Source organism: Glycine soja, chromosome 19 (assembly GCF_004193775.1).
Source record: "Glycine soja cultivar W05 chromosome 19, ASM419377v2, whole genome shotgun sequence".
Classification (NCBI taxonomy): domain Eukaryota; kingdom Viridiplantae; phylum Streptophyta; class Magnoliopsida; order Fabales; family Fabaceae; genus Glycine; species Glycine soja.
Genome location: NC_041020.1, coordinates 40,651,534 through 40,665,649, shown reverse-complemented (window position 1 = coordinate 40,665,649; position 14,116 = coordinate 40,651,534). Strand labels below are relative to the sequence as shown.

Below are 14,116 nucleotides of genomic sequence, written 5' to 3'. Positions count from 1 at the left end.
AATGACGGCCGTCCTTCCTTTGGCATTTCATTTTTGGAGCTACGTACGTCCACGTGTATCAGCCTCAAGGGATCTATATTCTATAATCTATACCTATCGGTAACCATTAAATTTGACATTAAAAATTTAAGGTTTAATTATCTATGAAGAATGTCGGCGAGATAAAATTCTATCAATAAATTTAAACTAATCATAAAAAAAACTCTTAAAAAGATGGTAGAGGGTTGTTAGCATTTCTCATTATTTATTTATTCTTTAGTTACAACAATTTTTTATTTTAGCCCATATAATTTTAAATATTCTACTTTTCTAGTCCTCACGATGTAAAATCATCATCTAGTATTTGCATCTTTAAATTCTTTAAAATCGTTACAAAACTGAATTAGCGGTAAAAAAAATTACCAAGAAAAAATTTGACACTTTAAATTTTATAATAATTTTAAAGGATTTGGATGCAATAGTTTTAGGCGATTTTACACCATGAAAAATGAGATGTTTTAAGCTATAAGGAGTTAAGTAGGACTACAATGGAAAGTGTCTCCCTGTTCTACTAGTTTTTATTGTTAAAAAAATTGTTAAGTTCTTAGATTATTGATGCTTAAATTATAGTTTGGAAACGGAGAACTAATTAATCTTAAATGATTGAAATTTGGAACGATAGAATCTCAGAAAGTTTGGCGGAATTTGGAGCTGATTCTATTGCTTAGAGGGAATTTAGTGTCTGCGTACGTTAACAAAGCCAGAGGATATAGGTTGTGAGATTCAATGATATGAGAATGACCTGCATGCCAAAGTCATAACCGTGACAGCTTAGCATATATATAATTGTAAAAAGTGGGAAATTGACCTTACTCCTGGTCTTCAAAAGAGAGAGCAATGTACTAATGCCCATATAGAATCAAGTTCTTTAAGAAATTCAAATAAAGTGATATAGTTTTGATCTTTTCATTTTTAATTGTATAATTTTGGTCTCAACATGTGTAGAAATTGACTTTCTAAATCAATTCTTTGCATAAAAGTTGAAAAAAAAAACACCAATATTATATGTTGATCGTGCATTGTGCGAAAAATCGATCTAGAAAATATTTTTTATATAATCAATCTAGAAGGTTTTTTTAATTTTTTTAATAATTATAAAGATATGCTCATTTTAGATCAGTATATCATTACTAAATCGTTCTAGAAACTATTTTTTAAAAAAAATTGACAAACTATTCTTTTAAATTTAAGACTATTGATGTACGTAAAATATCAATTTTAATATTAGAAAAATATTACCTTTCACATTGCTATATATATTTGTTGTAAAGTTTTTATGTTAATTTTATTTTTACTAGCCACCCTATAAATTATTTCATTGGAATTGACAATGAATGCCAGAGATTTTCAGCAGAATTATATATCCAGAGATGTTTCTGTTCAGCTTGCGTCATTTTTATGATAAAGTTTGGGTCATATATGTATATATGCACTTGGTTATGTTCGTTATCTTTCTTCACTGTTCTTTATCTTTTTTGTTTTCATGTCTTATGCGATTATGCAGTACATGATTGAGACCAAGAATCGTTGAAGTGCATGTCGACATATTTTTGTCATTGTCATGCTGCATACTTATACCCATTAATCATTCTTTTGCAATTATTTGAACATATGAATTTGTCCGTGTTCTCTAATAACATGCAAAGACGGATTTGGTATGGTGTCTATCGGGAATCATCTGAGTCAATTAATTTCAAACTACCAAGTGATCTGAATATTACTTTAGGGAAAGGATTCCCTATATGACATTACTAATTTTAAATAAACCTAGAAATTAAAATAGCATTATTGTATGAGGGAGTTAATTTAAGCTAATTTAGCGAGGTGGTTTGCAAGTTTTAATTATAATGAAAATTTAAGAAATTATGGAATTTTTGTTTGCTAGTCTATGTTACTAACTTATTAATGATTTGTGGTACAAAACGTTAATTATTTTTATTCTTATTTAATCTTTATATATAAATTTGACTCTTCTAGAGTGAGAGAGTATACTTCAGAGAGAAGAGTGCACTTATAATGGTTGATTAAAAAATCAATAGTTAAAAGTTGTTATAATATCAAATACATATTTCTCACACACATAATTAATATATATGTGTGTGTGAGAGACAAAATCAATCTAAATTTCTATTTTTTTTGTTACAAATTTTTAAATATTAATATAAGTAAATGGAAAGCAAAGAGGTGCATTTCAATAAGTGGTAAAGTGTACCTTAACTCTTGAAGAATTTTACTACCTACCATAATGAGGGACCAAGATTTCTTCAAGTTTAAAAACAACTTATTAGGGTCCTTCAGTCAACATCTAATGGCCCAAAACTTTGACTCATATTTTTTATTATTATTTGTTTTTTTAACGGTCAGAATTTCATGTAGTTACCAAAGTGACATCCATTTCCCATAATGAGAGAGGTAGGTGGAAAGATGAGACAATTGGCCTACCAAGTTTCATTCATCAATGGTGCCATAGACCTTTGCTACACAAAGGGGTCATGCGAAGAAGAAAAAAAATATCATCCTAATCAAGAGGGTCAGATCAACACCACAAGAGTAAAAGTGGTTGCAACTTAAGTAAGAGAAGGTTGTATAATGGAGAAGGTTTCTCAATTTTGTCCACAAAATTGTAATCTTATTTGATATGATAAATATTTTTTGAGATATTGATGAGGATGCAGGTAAAAGATATTTTCGAACATATATATATATTAATGTGTGTCTTTTGCTATTTTTATTATTTATGATGTTATTCATGTGTGTCTCATACTTTTGATCTATTGTGTATAAAGGAGATTCTTCCCCAGTAGATGAAACCAAAAAGAATTTGTTTGAGTAAAATAAATTAATGTTTCAAAGGATCGAGTCCCAACTAATGAATCCATTATAATTAAAATATCATATATTGATTTAGATATCCATTCTTATATTACCAATATGAATCTTTGTTTTGAATAATAATAATTTTAAGAGTTATTTTTAAATGATAATGTTTTTAGGAATTATTTTCACAGTCACATGACTTATCTTATCCAATGTATTTAATATTTTATTTTATTTTCCTTTTAAATATATTTATTAATTTTAAATTTAATTATAACTTAGAAATCTTAATATATTGACATCAAGAGCTTTTGATCCACTAACACAAGTTTGTTTCGGTTAGTTAATTAGTAATTTTGAGTTTAATCCTAAATATGTATGCAACAACATTAGATAGCTAGAGGGAAAACTTTATCATGCATATCCATTGATTCCACCCAACTCCCACCGGATTGTTGGAGGATACTTTTGAGCTTTTTGCCATGTCCCAAAAAAAAACTTTGTACATTGTAACAAATTGAAGATATTTTCTTGCAATAAAAAATACAATAACATGAAAATAATATTGAAAATATTATTCAAACAATATCATTAAAGTAAAAAAAAAAACTCATATTAATAAAATAATATAAGCGCATTGAAACGTGAAATTAAAGAAATCAAATCATGAATTGTGAAAATATTAAAAAAAAATATTGTTGATAAATATAATATTTACTCTTATTTTATAAATTAGAATACACATATTAGAAAGTGATACACTCTTCCCACTCTTTCAATTAAACATCCTCAATATTTCATTTAGATGCGTATTTCATATATTATTCTTGCAATTATTGAAAAAAAAATTGTCTCAATCTTCTCTTACTATTTTCTTGTATCTTTATTTATAGGGTTATTTATGTTTTTGATTTTTTTTTAAAAAAAAATACTTTTAATCTCTAAACAATTTTTTTAGTATCAAATGTTTATATTTTTTCTTTGTTAACAATTTTAGTTTTTATGGTTAAGTAATAACATTAATTGATTATGCAACAGACATCTTGAATTAATGATTTGTTATATATCATTATCAAATGATATAAATAAATGAGAGATTAAAAATATAATTTATAAAAAAGAATTACACGTGATTATTTCTGTTAGACTCTTTAGTTAAATTCCTTAGTGACAAGATAAGTCTGTTGATTATTAATGTAATTACTTAATAATAGAAACTAAAAGTGTTAATAATAAAAAATTTAAAAATGTACAAAAATACTAAAAGTTATCTTTAAAGACTAAAAGTCAAATTTACAAAATTCTAGGAAAAAAACATAATTAATCCTGATTTATATACTTGATCTTCTTACCTCATCTCTTTCAATCTACCCTCTTTTAAAATAAGTTTTTTAAATTTAATCTTGATAATTGTGTTTTTATTTTATAAGAATTTGATAATTATAATTTTAAGCGAAATAAATTACTTAAGCTAAATGGATCCCGCTGCTCATCTATCTCTACATATTCCTCTAAATAAAGAAATAATTTACATATTCATTAATCATTCCCCAATTTTAGTCTTCTACAATGAATGCATATTCGTTTATTATAAAAAAGAAATAGTACTGGTGTTTCTCTAATAACTAAATGACACTTTCCAGTCATCCAACTAAACAAACCAATGACTAGCTCGGATTCTTGTATCCTTATCGTCGCATTATATTCTCAGTTCTCTTTAACTAAAAGACATCTACCATATTAGCTATTTAGATCTTCAAACCTATTATGCTATGCCCAATAGTACTAAACTATCTCTTTACTAATATTCTTTTTTTTAAAAAATTTTAACTTTGGTCTTTTCAAATGATTGAAAGAAAGAAATTAATTACTAAGTAGTTATGAACCATATGGTATCTATTAATCTTTACATGATCATATGTAATAAAGTTTAATTATATTTTTCATAAAATATAAAAATTTAAATACATGTAATATAAAAATTGATTAAAATTATGAAAGATGATTTTGAACTATCTAACAAGAGATTAGGGTGACAGCACAGGACTTGGGACTTAGGAGGGATCCGGCCGATCCAAAGTAATGCACGTAGTTGTGCTTGCTGCTGTACGTTGAGTAATAGATTAAAAAAATTAGGGCTGTCTTGCATCTATGAATTAAGAATTATGAGTACTGAATATTAGTTTCTATGTGATGCTACAATGCATGATATTTTTCATAGGTCAGAATGTATTTAGACAAACATCTTGTCCTAATACATTGAGAAATTCGTTTTGTAGGAGGACACCACTATGTCTGTATACATTTGTTAACTTTTCCTCTCACTGTTCACTACTCACATTTTTTTATTCTCCCACACACCCTTTTGTTTTATTTTAAATAAAAAATATATATATTTGAAGTCTTTTATAGGTAGGGACTGTTAATGCCTTTTTTGTTTTCTTAACTGGGTTTAGCATATAAATGAGCATCACAGAAGTGTAGTAACTAAAACTGCATAAGAGTTTGAGACTTTAGGTTATAGGTTGAGAGAAGCATGTATCAGTACAGTTCCCAAATGTACGGAACTGATTGGGAGTCCTACATGGAGATTAGCAACCTAGCCAAGGTTGTCGGATCAGAACAACTGAGTTTTGAGCCCACAAAATCACCCTTCAACATTGTGACAACTCCTCTTCAAACTCCACCAGGTTTTTGTGCAAGTGCAACCAAAAGCCTTGTGAGTTTTCAAGCTCAACAACAACATACTCATCAACATCAGAGTGAAGTTCCCGCTTGGTGCTTTGAGTTTCCAAAGACGACGACGATGACCACAACAACAGCAGACTCGCACATGCTGAATATTCGCCAAGCTTCTGGAGATAACTTCACCACCACAATCACCATCAAACAAGATCCACCGTCCTCTCAATTCACAAGCTCCTTGTGCCGGCCAGTTGCTGAATCTTTCTTTTCTAGCAGTGGTGCAGATTGTCGTTCTTCTTCTGAAAAATATTTTAAAATTGCTTCTTATTCCGAAAAACATAGTTGCATTCAGCCTGACAGTATTCAATATTACGATCTCTATTCACAAGAAGATGATACATTACTTAGGGATGATGCTGCCACAGATGAAGGGCCCCTTGAAATTTCCTTTCAGAGAAACCAGGTACTTACTTCCTTAGTACGTGGCTGTAATAGTTTCTGATTCCATTTAAAGTATACATGATTTGGCATGAAATCATCCTTATTTTTCTTGGATAAAGATCTTTGGACTCTCCTATGCTATTAAACACCTTGAGTGAGAAAGAAGGAATAGAGAGAGAAGGATAAGTATGCTAGTTGATATGGGAGTCGGTATATCATTACTCTTTTTTCTTTAACAAAAAATTGTTGTAGTTTATTTTACTTTTTTATCTGGGATTTCTTTAGAGCGAAATTTATTAGGAAAGTAATAAGCGGACACCTAAGTGCTATATATAACTCCTAGAGAGATAAAGAGAAAGGAGAGAGAAGTACATATACGATAGTAGTAGGTGATAGTATGGTTTAATAGGAAGAGAGATAATGAGAAATGTTAGGTGTTAATGAAGTGTTCACTTATCATTACTCAAATGGTTACTCTTCCCTTACTACAAAAATTCTTATTTAGGCATGATTTATCATACACAGTCAAATTAATTGTTGATATATGAAGTGTATGGACCACATTAAAATACACGAACATATCTCTAATGAACATATAAACTATAAACTATTTATTTGAGCATCTCAAGTAGATTGTGTGTAACCTAAGAATTTCTCCTCATTCATTTATCAACTAGTTAATTTGTAATATACTTATTTCTTGGCTGATGAGATCTAATATGTGTCTTACTATAATTGGACTCGTGTACAAAGCGAGAAAAGCAAGCTCCTCATCGACTTTGTGGGGTTGCATGTGTAGCTTCTAGCAACTCTGCTTCTAGGAGAGGCAAAAGAAGAATAAAATGGACCAAAGATCTGCATGAGCCATTTATGATGATTGTTAATAGCCTTGGTGGTCCCGAAAGTAAGTTAACGAAGTATTAGTTACACTTAAAACATAACTACAAAGAAATCTCTTGTTACCCCATACTTGATTTATTCATTGTTAATCGCAGAGGCAAAGCCTAAAGCTATACTAGATATGATGAAATCAGATTTGCTGTCCATTTCTCACGTTAAAAGTCATTTGCAGGTAAAACTATTACCAGTAAACAAGTACTATGTTAGCAACCACTTTCACACCTAATTGGCTCTCTAATATTTTTGTAATATAAATGCCTTGCAGAAATGTAGGTCTACTATACACATGCACAAAGCTTTGCAGGGTAAACACTACTTCTGTCATTGTTGATGAGTTATATTGCTGCAATCAATGCATACCTCATGAAATTCCTTGAAAATATTTCTTTTGAACTAGTATATGCTATTGGTATGCTCGATAGGAGTGAAAATAGAGAACTGAAATTTTATAAGATATTTGGACACACCATAAGTCCAGATACATCTCATTAACATTCTTCAAATGTTCACCATATGATATTTAAATACTTCTACCAAACACTGCCTTCTATCTGTTTTACAACGTGCACGGTGTACCCAAACCAGCATATTTTCGTTTACATTTTTAACATATCATGTTTGCTGGTGATTATTAATTAATGTACACTTTCATGCATTGAACTATAATGTCATTCTCTGGTATTAGGGGTGCATTATATGATACAGTTACCACTTTGTTTTTCAGAAAGATCTAAGGAAGGACAGAGAACAAATGGGGAGTCTGAGCTTCAAGTCAAAATGTAACATCAATTAAACTACGGCAATCTACACTTGTTATGATACTTTATTATTTGCAATTGCAAGAGTTTTTTCTCACTAAAATGCCAAGCAGTTAAGTGCAGCCATATTTGTTTTCTTAAATTATACTTTTAATTTGCAGCCATATGCAAATTGAGGAATCACGGCAACTACAACTAGAGGTCCGGAGGAATATATGCCAACAACTAGAGGTATTAATACACAGAATTGCTTTGAAGGAAATATCTATAGAACTAACTTAAAAGTGTTTATGAAACTCAAGCATTTGGACTAACTTACCCTTTAATATTTATTTTTCCTTCGGGCCTACTAGATGCAACGAAATTTGCACACGCTAATTCAACAGCAGAACCAGCAGCTCAAAGTAATGTTAGATTACCAAAAGGAAAGAACCAAACTGGAGAAGACCCTTTATACAGAAATAGAAGCGACTGTCCCCAAATGATGGGTCAATTGTTTTGTTTAAGTTACTCTATTTTCCTAGCTGTGCCATGTGTCATGGCTAGGGCATATGCAAACACCATTTTGCTGCCTTTGTTTTGCATAGGTAATCAAGCATGTAAGGTAAGAAACGATTTTTGGGCAGCTACTTCAAAATGTAAGCATGTCTTGTATGCTCTTATTGAGCACTCCCACACAAATCTCACACAGCATTCATATACACAAGGAGAGTTGTCACAAAATTAAGAGAACAACTGAAAACACTATTCACTAAGTGAGAGTCGTATACAAACAATATAATACTTGTATTTATTATACCCTTCACATAGTGACTTAACAAAACAAGTCGTTTTGACAATTACGATTTATAATTTCTTTTCTAATGTAAATTATACTCAACATAACCCCCATAGTTCATATTTTCAAATGACACTACAATTTATTTCTCTATAAGCAACACAAATCACATATCACCCTTTAATGGTTTGGTTAGGATCAGGTTTGGCGCCGAACCTAATTTATATAACCCATGGCCCAAAAGAAGTCCATACAACTTTAATGTGAGGATAAGAAAAAGTTTTCATTTTCTTTTGTCCATAATCATGACGCTTCAACTTCATCTTCTTGTTTCTCCAAAACATCGTTTATTCCCAAATTCCAACTCAACTAATAATATCATTAAGGATAATAAAAAAATTCAATCCACCAAAAAAAGTAAACGCCCAATCACATTCAACCTCCATCCTTCTCATAAAATGGTCTCCTATTATATACAAAGGAAAATAGACACATTATATATATAAAAAAAATTCTTTGAACATTTAAAGATGTAATAACATCAATATCAATGTTTTCCAACAAATCTTTCTCATTAGATAAATTTTGGTAAATTAGTATTTTTTTCATTTAATTTATTATTTAGGTTCAATTTATTATTCTAATTTTTAAAATTAATTATTTTTTTAAAGTGTATTTTATAGCGATTTAAAATTATTTAGTAACAATTTTAAACTGTTACAAAGTGTGATTTCTCACAAGTTAAACTGAAGGATCAAAATGAATGAATTTTAAAAATTAAAGAATCAAATTGAATAAAATAAATAAATTTAAAGACTAAAAAACTAATTTAATCAATTTTTTTAAACTAAATAATTTTTTTTGTGACATTGATGAACTTAAGTAGATGTTTACTTTATGAAAAACTGGCTGGCTCTGGCTACCTTGCGGAGCAAACAAAATCTCCCCCAATCACACTGCCTGCTTACTTTAAAACATAAATAATAGTCTCAAACTCTAAATTAAAAAGTAGATATATAAATTTATTTATGGTGTGAGTCATGGCGGAACACGGGCCTTTTGAGTTTCTTCGAAGAGAAGCCCAGTGTGCATGTATAAGAAAGGCCCAATTATAAACCTAATGCATTTTTGCATTGTTTGGGTTCGGAAGGTGAAGAGGAGAAAAAGACTATGGAGGGTTTGAAGAAGAGAAAGCTGGAGCTGGACGAAGCAGGCAACGGTGAATTGGCTTCCAAGGAAGAGCTTCGCTTCCTCATTGAACCTCTCGCTAAACCCCAGCTCGTCGATCTTCTTGCTAAACTGTGCGTTTCATATTCTCCTTCTTCTTTTCTTCCTCATCTGCAATCAGTTTCAGTATCCTCTTTTGCTATCTTATTTTTGGTTTCGGTTTCATCCATTAGGGTTGTTGCAGTTATGTTCCTCCTTTTGTTGAATTGTCAATAGAGAAATAGGGGAACCAAGGAGGAGAGAAAGAAAGCAAAACGATGCTTTTTTTGTTTTTGTATTATAATTTTGTATATATAGTTCGTTATGGGTTTATTGGTTGAAGAAGTGCAAATTGGAAAGCAGTAGTGCCTGCTCGGGACTTTGATATCTAGTTTTTTTAACCTAGTTGGATTTGGAACTATTTAATGGAGTTTGGACTTGTAGGATTTTTTTGCCTTAATATTGTTGAAGTATGGGTCGTTATGAATTAGGGTGAGGAGTCTTATGCCTAGGAATTGGCATTTTCACTGTATAACCATTGTCATGACCCTCTGGGAATATTTTCAAACTATAATATGGACAACATTACAACTTTCCCCTTCATACATTTCCATTAAGCTGTCCCTCCCTGGTCGCCGGCAATTTCAAGTTGTAGGAATGAAAGAGGCTGTTTTGCATAGGCTCTAGCTGATGACACGTTTTTGACCCAGACCCAGTGCACTTAGTCATCAAAGTTCTAAAAGGGTGAGCCAATGCAAGGTATTTTCTCATAGTGGGATTTCAGGAGGATAGATGTAAACAGCCTTATCCTTGCTAGTGGAGTGGGTTTTGAGGATTTGAACCTTAGACGCATAGGACGCAAGGCAGTCATCTGAGGTTTGCCAGCTAAGGCTTGTCTTCTTTTGTCATCAGGGCTCTAAACTGATAAGTTTAGCTTTATTATAATTATAACAAGATGAGACGAGACAGTTGACTAATTGTACATAAAATATAAAAATCAAAACATAAATGCTAGATGAAAATGATTTTTTTCACTGAGTCTGGTATTGCTTTTGCATTAATTGGTCTTAATGCAATCCTTTTTTGGTTGCTTGCATTGCTTTATAAATGTGTATACACCATGTGCATCTGTCATTTTTGAATATTTAGTACCTTCTGCTTGCTCAGTGTGCTTGCATTCTCTGAAAAAGGGCCATAAAAGTATTGCTCCCACTTGTATGCTGTGTGATTGACCGTGTGCATGTGTGTTTGTTTTCATGTTGAGGCATAAAGAGGGTCCCAATATCCTTCAATTGCAGAAGAAATAAAAAGTATTGCAAGTGCAGATCCTGCCCATCGAAAGCTTTTTGTTCGTGGCTTGGCCTGGAATACCACTTCAGAAACATTGCGTGCTGTGAGTGCATTGATGACTGTGTTTAGTGTGTCGTGCATGTGATTGTTTCCATGGCACATGGAATGTGCCCAAAAAGATTTATTTATCCAATGCCAATTTCCATATCCCTTTATTTCCAACCCAGTACCTTGTCTCTGAACTCAAGAAACAAGACTCAAAAATAAAATTCTCCCTTCTTTGTAGATTGCTTCTTATAATTGTATGTTACTTTCTTTTTCCAGGCATTTCAAGAGCACGGAGAAATTGAGGAAGGAGCTGTGATCTTTGATAAAGTGACAGGAAAATCCCGTGGCTATGGATTTATAACTTTCAAAAATATGGAATCAACTCAGCAAGCATTGAGAGCCCCTAGCAAGTTAATTGATGTAAGCTTTAACCCATTTTGTTGCGTTGGATTTAGAACTCTCATGAATCTGCAGTTTTGCTTTAGGAACATCATTTTAACTGACTTTGCCTCCTTGAGGTCCTTAACTCCCTCCTGCCCCATAACTGACCTGTGTTAGAGTTTGTCCATTTTGCCTGCTTGTGTTTCCTGGCCAACACAATAAATAAAAATAAACCAGTAATTTCTGCCACTGTCTGCAGCCATCTTTACTACATTCCCCTGGTTGATTTTGGTGATTCTTGCTTTCAGGGGAGATTGGCTGTCTGTAATCTAGCTTGTGAGAGTCTAAGCGGAACAAGTAGTGCTCCTGATCTTTCCCTGAGGAAGCTTTATATTGGAAGCTTATCACCAGAAGTCACAAGTGAAATTCTCCTTAACTATTTTGCGAGGCATGGTGAAATAGAGGAAGGTTCAGTTGCATATGACAGGGATACAAATGAATCACGGTAAAAGTAGCAACATACTTTATTTGTATACAATGTTTAATAGTCTTTTTAATTTCTGTAAGAGCAGTTCCAATGCCTGACAGCCTGAGAAAGATAGTTGCCAATTTTTTAGAGCAACCCACTTTAGCATATATATTCACTGATGGAGAGATACCAGTGCTTGTTTCTGAACAAAACTGTATATTCACTGTAGCAACCCAAAAAGGTGCAGCTTTTCATTTTTTTTAAAGAAACTGGTTGATGTAGTCTATAGAGCAGTGGTTATATATAGAGCTACATCTATATATTTGCAACAGTCATATAGAGAAAAATCTGTATTTTGACAGTCCAAAAAAATTTTCTTTCAATATTATCAATTTCAAATATCTCTTTTTGTGCCAATTTGTTCTCTCAAATTCTCAACTTTGTAGTTCCAAAATTTTGTTTTCTCAAACTATCAACTTCTAAAATTTGTGTTTAGCAACTCACTTATTGGAGATGCTCTAAGTAGCTTTTGTTACCTGGTTTTCACTTTAATGTTATAATTGTTTTATTTCCAACTATAGTGGTTTTGGCTTTGTCACATACAAGACAGCGGAGGCTGCAAAGAAGGCCATAGATGACGTAGAAAAGATGCTCGGGGTAAGAAAACACTTTAATTTTTATATCAAGTCTGAGGTTAGCTGTGAGGGTAGGACATAATTATTTCTATGCTCAAAAAATGTGTTGGAATTGTGACAAGAAAAATGAAAGATTATTTTGAGTGAAAAAGGCATCATAGTTATATGGTGAAAGTAAAAGTTCTGTTGAAAGAACGGTTGTTTACACACTTTCAGGTAAATTTGCTTTTTTAGCTGCATATTGGATTTTACTTCGCTGCACGCATCTGAATTTTTGTTTAAATTTTTATCCCTATTTTGACAAAAATATAAAGTTCCTCTGTTGTATTTCATTTGGAGGACGTTCGTCCTTTATTGGTAATTATCTAACAGTCTGATCAATAATCTCACCCTAAATCCCTGTTCTTAGAATTAGAGTAAACACTGAAAGGGGCTTTGGTCTCTAGCATTATGCACTTGTGGTGAAAACCAAAATATCTACTTTCACACGTGTTTTGATTGAAGTTGTGTGAATCAACTGCTTTGAAGCTTATGATCATGTTAGCTGAAATTCTTATTATAGCCTGCAATAGCTTAAGGATTCATGCCGTATAAATATTGTTCTTGTTTCATTGCAGGGAAGGAATATAGTTGTAAAATATGCTGATTCCCACAAAGGTAAAACTGGCCAGCCGCCATTTCCTTCTGGAGTGGTTCCAATGGCACCCTTACCTATGAACCCAGGATACATGCAACCTGGAAAAGGTCATGTTGGTTCAGGGCCCCCAATCAATTACAGTTACCCCCAAACAGTAGCACCATATTCTGCATCTCCTTATCCAAACCCTCCTCCCACTGCACCCTCACTTTATCCAATACAATGGCAGATTCCTTATCCTCAAGTTTCTGCAAAGAAAGACCAACATGGGGATCCGCCTGCTGCTGTAGGAATGAACCCTTATTACTATCCCAAGCAATGAATGTATTTAAAACTAAAGATGATGATTTTGGTACTCGTTTCTTTTCTTTGCCTTCCTTTTCAAATCGTTTTAGACCCTAGTTACCTCTCCTATCCCCATCACTTATTAATGCAGTTCTGCGACCTTTCTTTGCAGCTATTGATCTCTTGTAGAGTTTTGACATTCTTTTTTATTACTTGTAATATTGACTATAATTTTTTTTATTAGATTTTTTTCATAATATTTTAAACGGGAGTAACATTTCTTTTCTGCATTTAAGCTCTAAGACTTTGAAGTTTCAAATCATTTGCAACTGTTTGAGTGGTTATTTAGTCTCAGTATATGGCGTAAATTATAAATTTCTAAAATTTTAAGTCTTTCCTTTTTGTTGTGATATCGTTCACGAACCACATGGCCAACTATAGTCTTAATAATAAATAGTTTATCATAAATAAATAAATATAGAACTCCAAATTTCATAATGACAAATTTTTAGAAGTTAATTTGAATTTCAAATAAATTACTGAGAACAAAATTGAGAAAACAAAAAACGTAAATAGGTTGGTTATCTTTACAAGTTAACTTATCTTTATATGTCAATTGAAGTAACTTATGGAAATAAATTATAAACTACTGAAATAAGTTTATATTTGATTAAAGTGGTTTATAAGCATGTTAAAGGAGATTATACGCACTCCAAAAACTTTAACAAACAAGTATGTAATCTTTAG

At 31.8% G+C, this 14,116-nt stretch overlaps 3 protein-coding genes across 3 annotated transcripts; all 3 read left to right on the top strand.

Annotated features, from left to right (window-relative positions):
* The first annotated feature begins 5,375 nt into the window (after window positions 1-5,375).
* Window positions 5,376-6,043, top strand: LOC114398836. Its single transcript, XM_028360957.1, has one exon. The coding sequence runs from the start codon at window positions 5,393-5,395 to the stop codon at window positions 6,041-6,043; it is 651 nt and encodes a 216-aa protein (XP_028216758.1). The 5' UTR covers window positions 5,376-5,392.
* Window positions 6,044-6,885: 842 nt separating this feature from the next.
* LOC114398462 (myb family transcription factor PHL5-like) lies at window positions 6,886-8,352 on the top strand. Its single transcript, XM_028360663.1, has 5 exons — window positions 6,886-7,054; window positions 7,148-7,187; window positions 7,607-7,661; window positions 7,802-7,871; window positions 7,994-8,352. The coding sequence occupies exons 1-5, from the start codon at window positions 7,004-7,006 to the stop codon at window positions 8,123-8,125; spliced, it is 348 nt and encodes a 115-aa protein (XP_028216464.1). The 5' UTR covers window positions 6,886-7,003; the 3' UTR covers window positions 8,126-8,352.
* A 1,196-nt stretch (window positions 8,353-9,548) lies between these two features.
* Window positions 9,549-13,659, top strand: LOC114400789 (UBP1-associated protein 2C-like). Its single transcript, XM_028363424.1, has 6 exons — window positions 9,549-9,719; window positions 10,897-11,017; window positions 11,239-11,382; window positions 11,652-11,848; window positions 12,394-12,469; window positions 13,065-13,659. Exons 1-6 carry the CDS (start codon window positions 9,589-9,591, stop codon window positions 13,404-13,406), a joined length of 1,011 nt encoding a protein of 336 aa, XP_028219225.1. The 5' UTR covers window positions 9,549-9,588; the 3' UTR covers window positions 13,407-13,659.
* The last annotated feature ends 457 nt before the right edge of the window (window positions 13,660-14,116 follow it).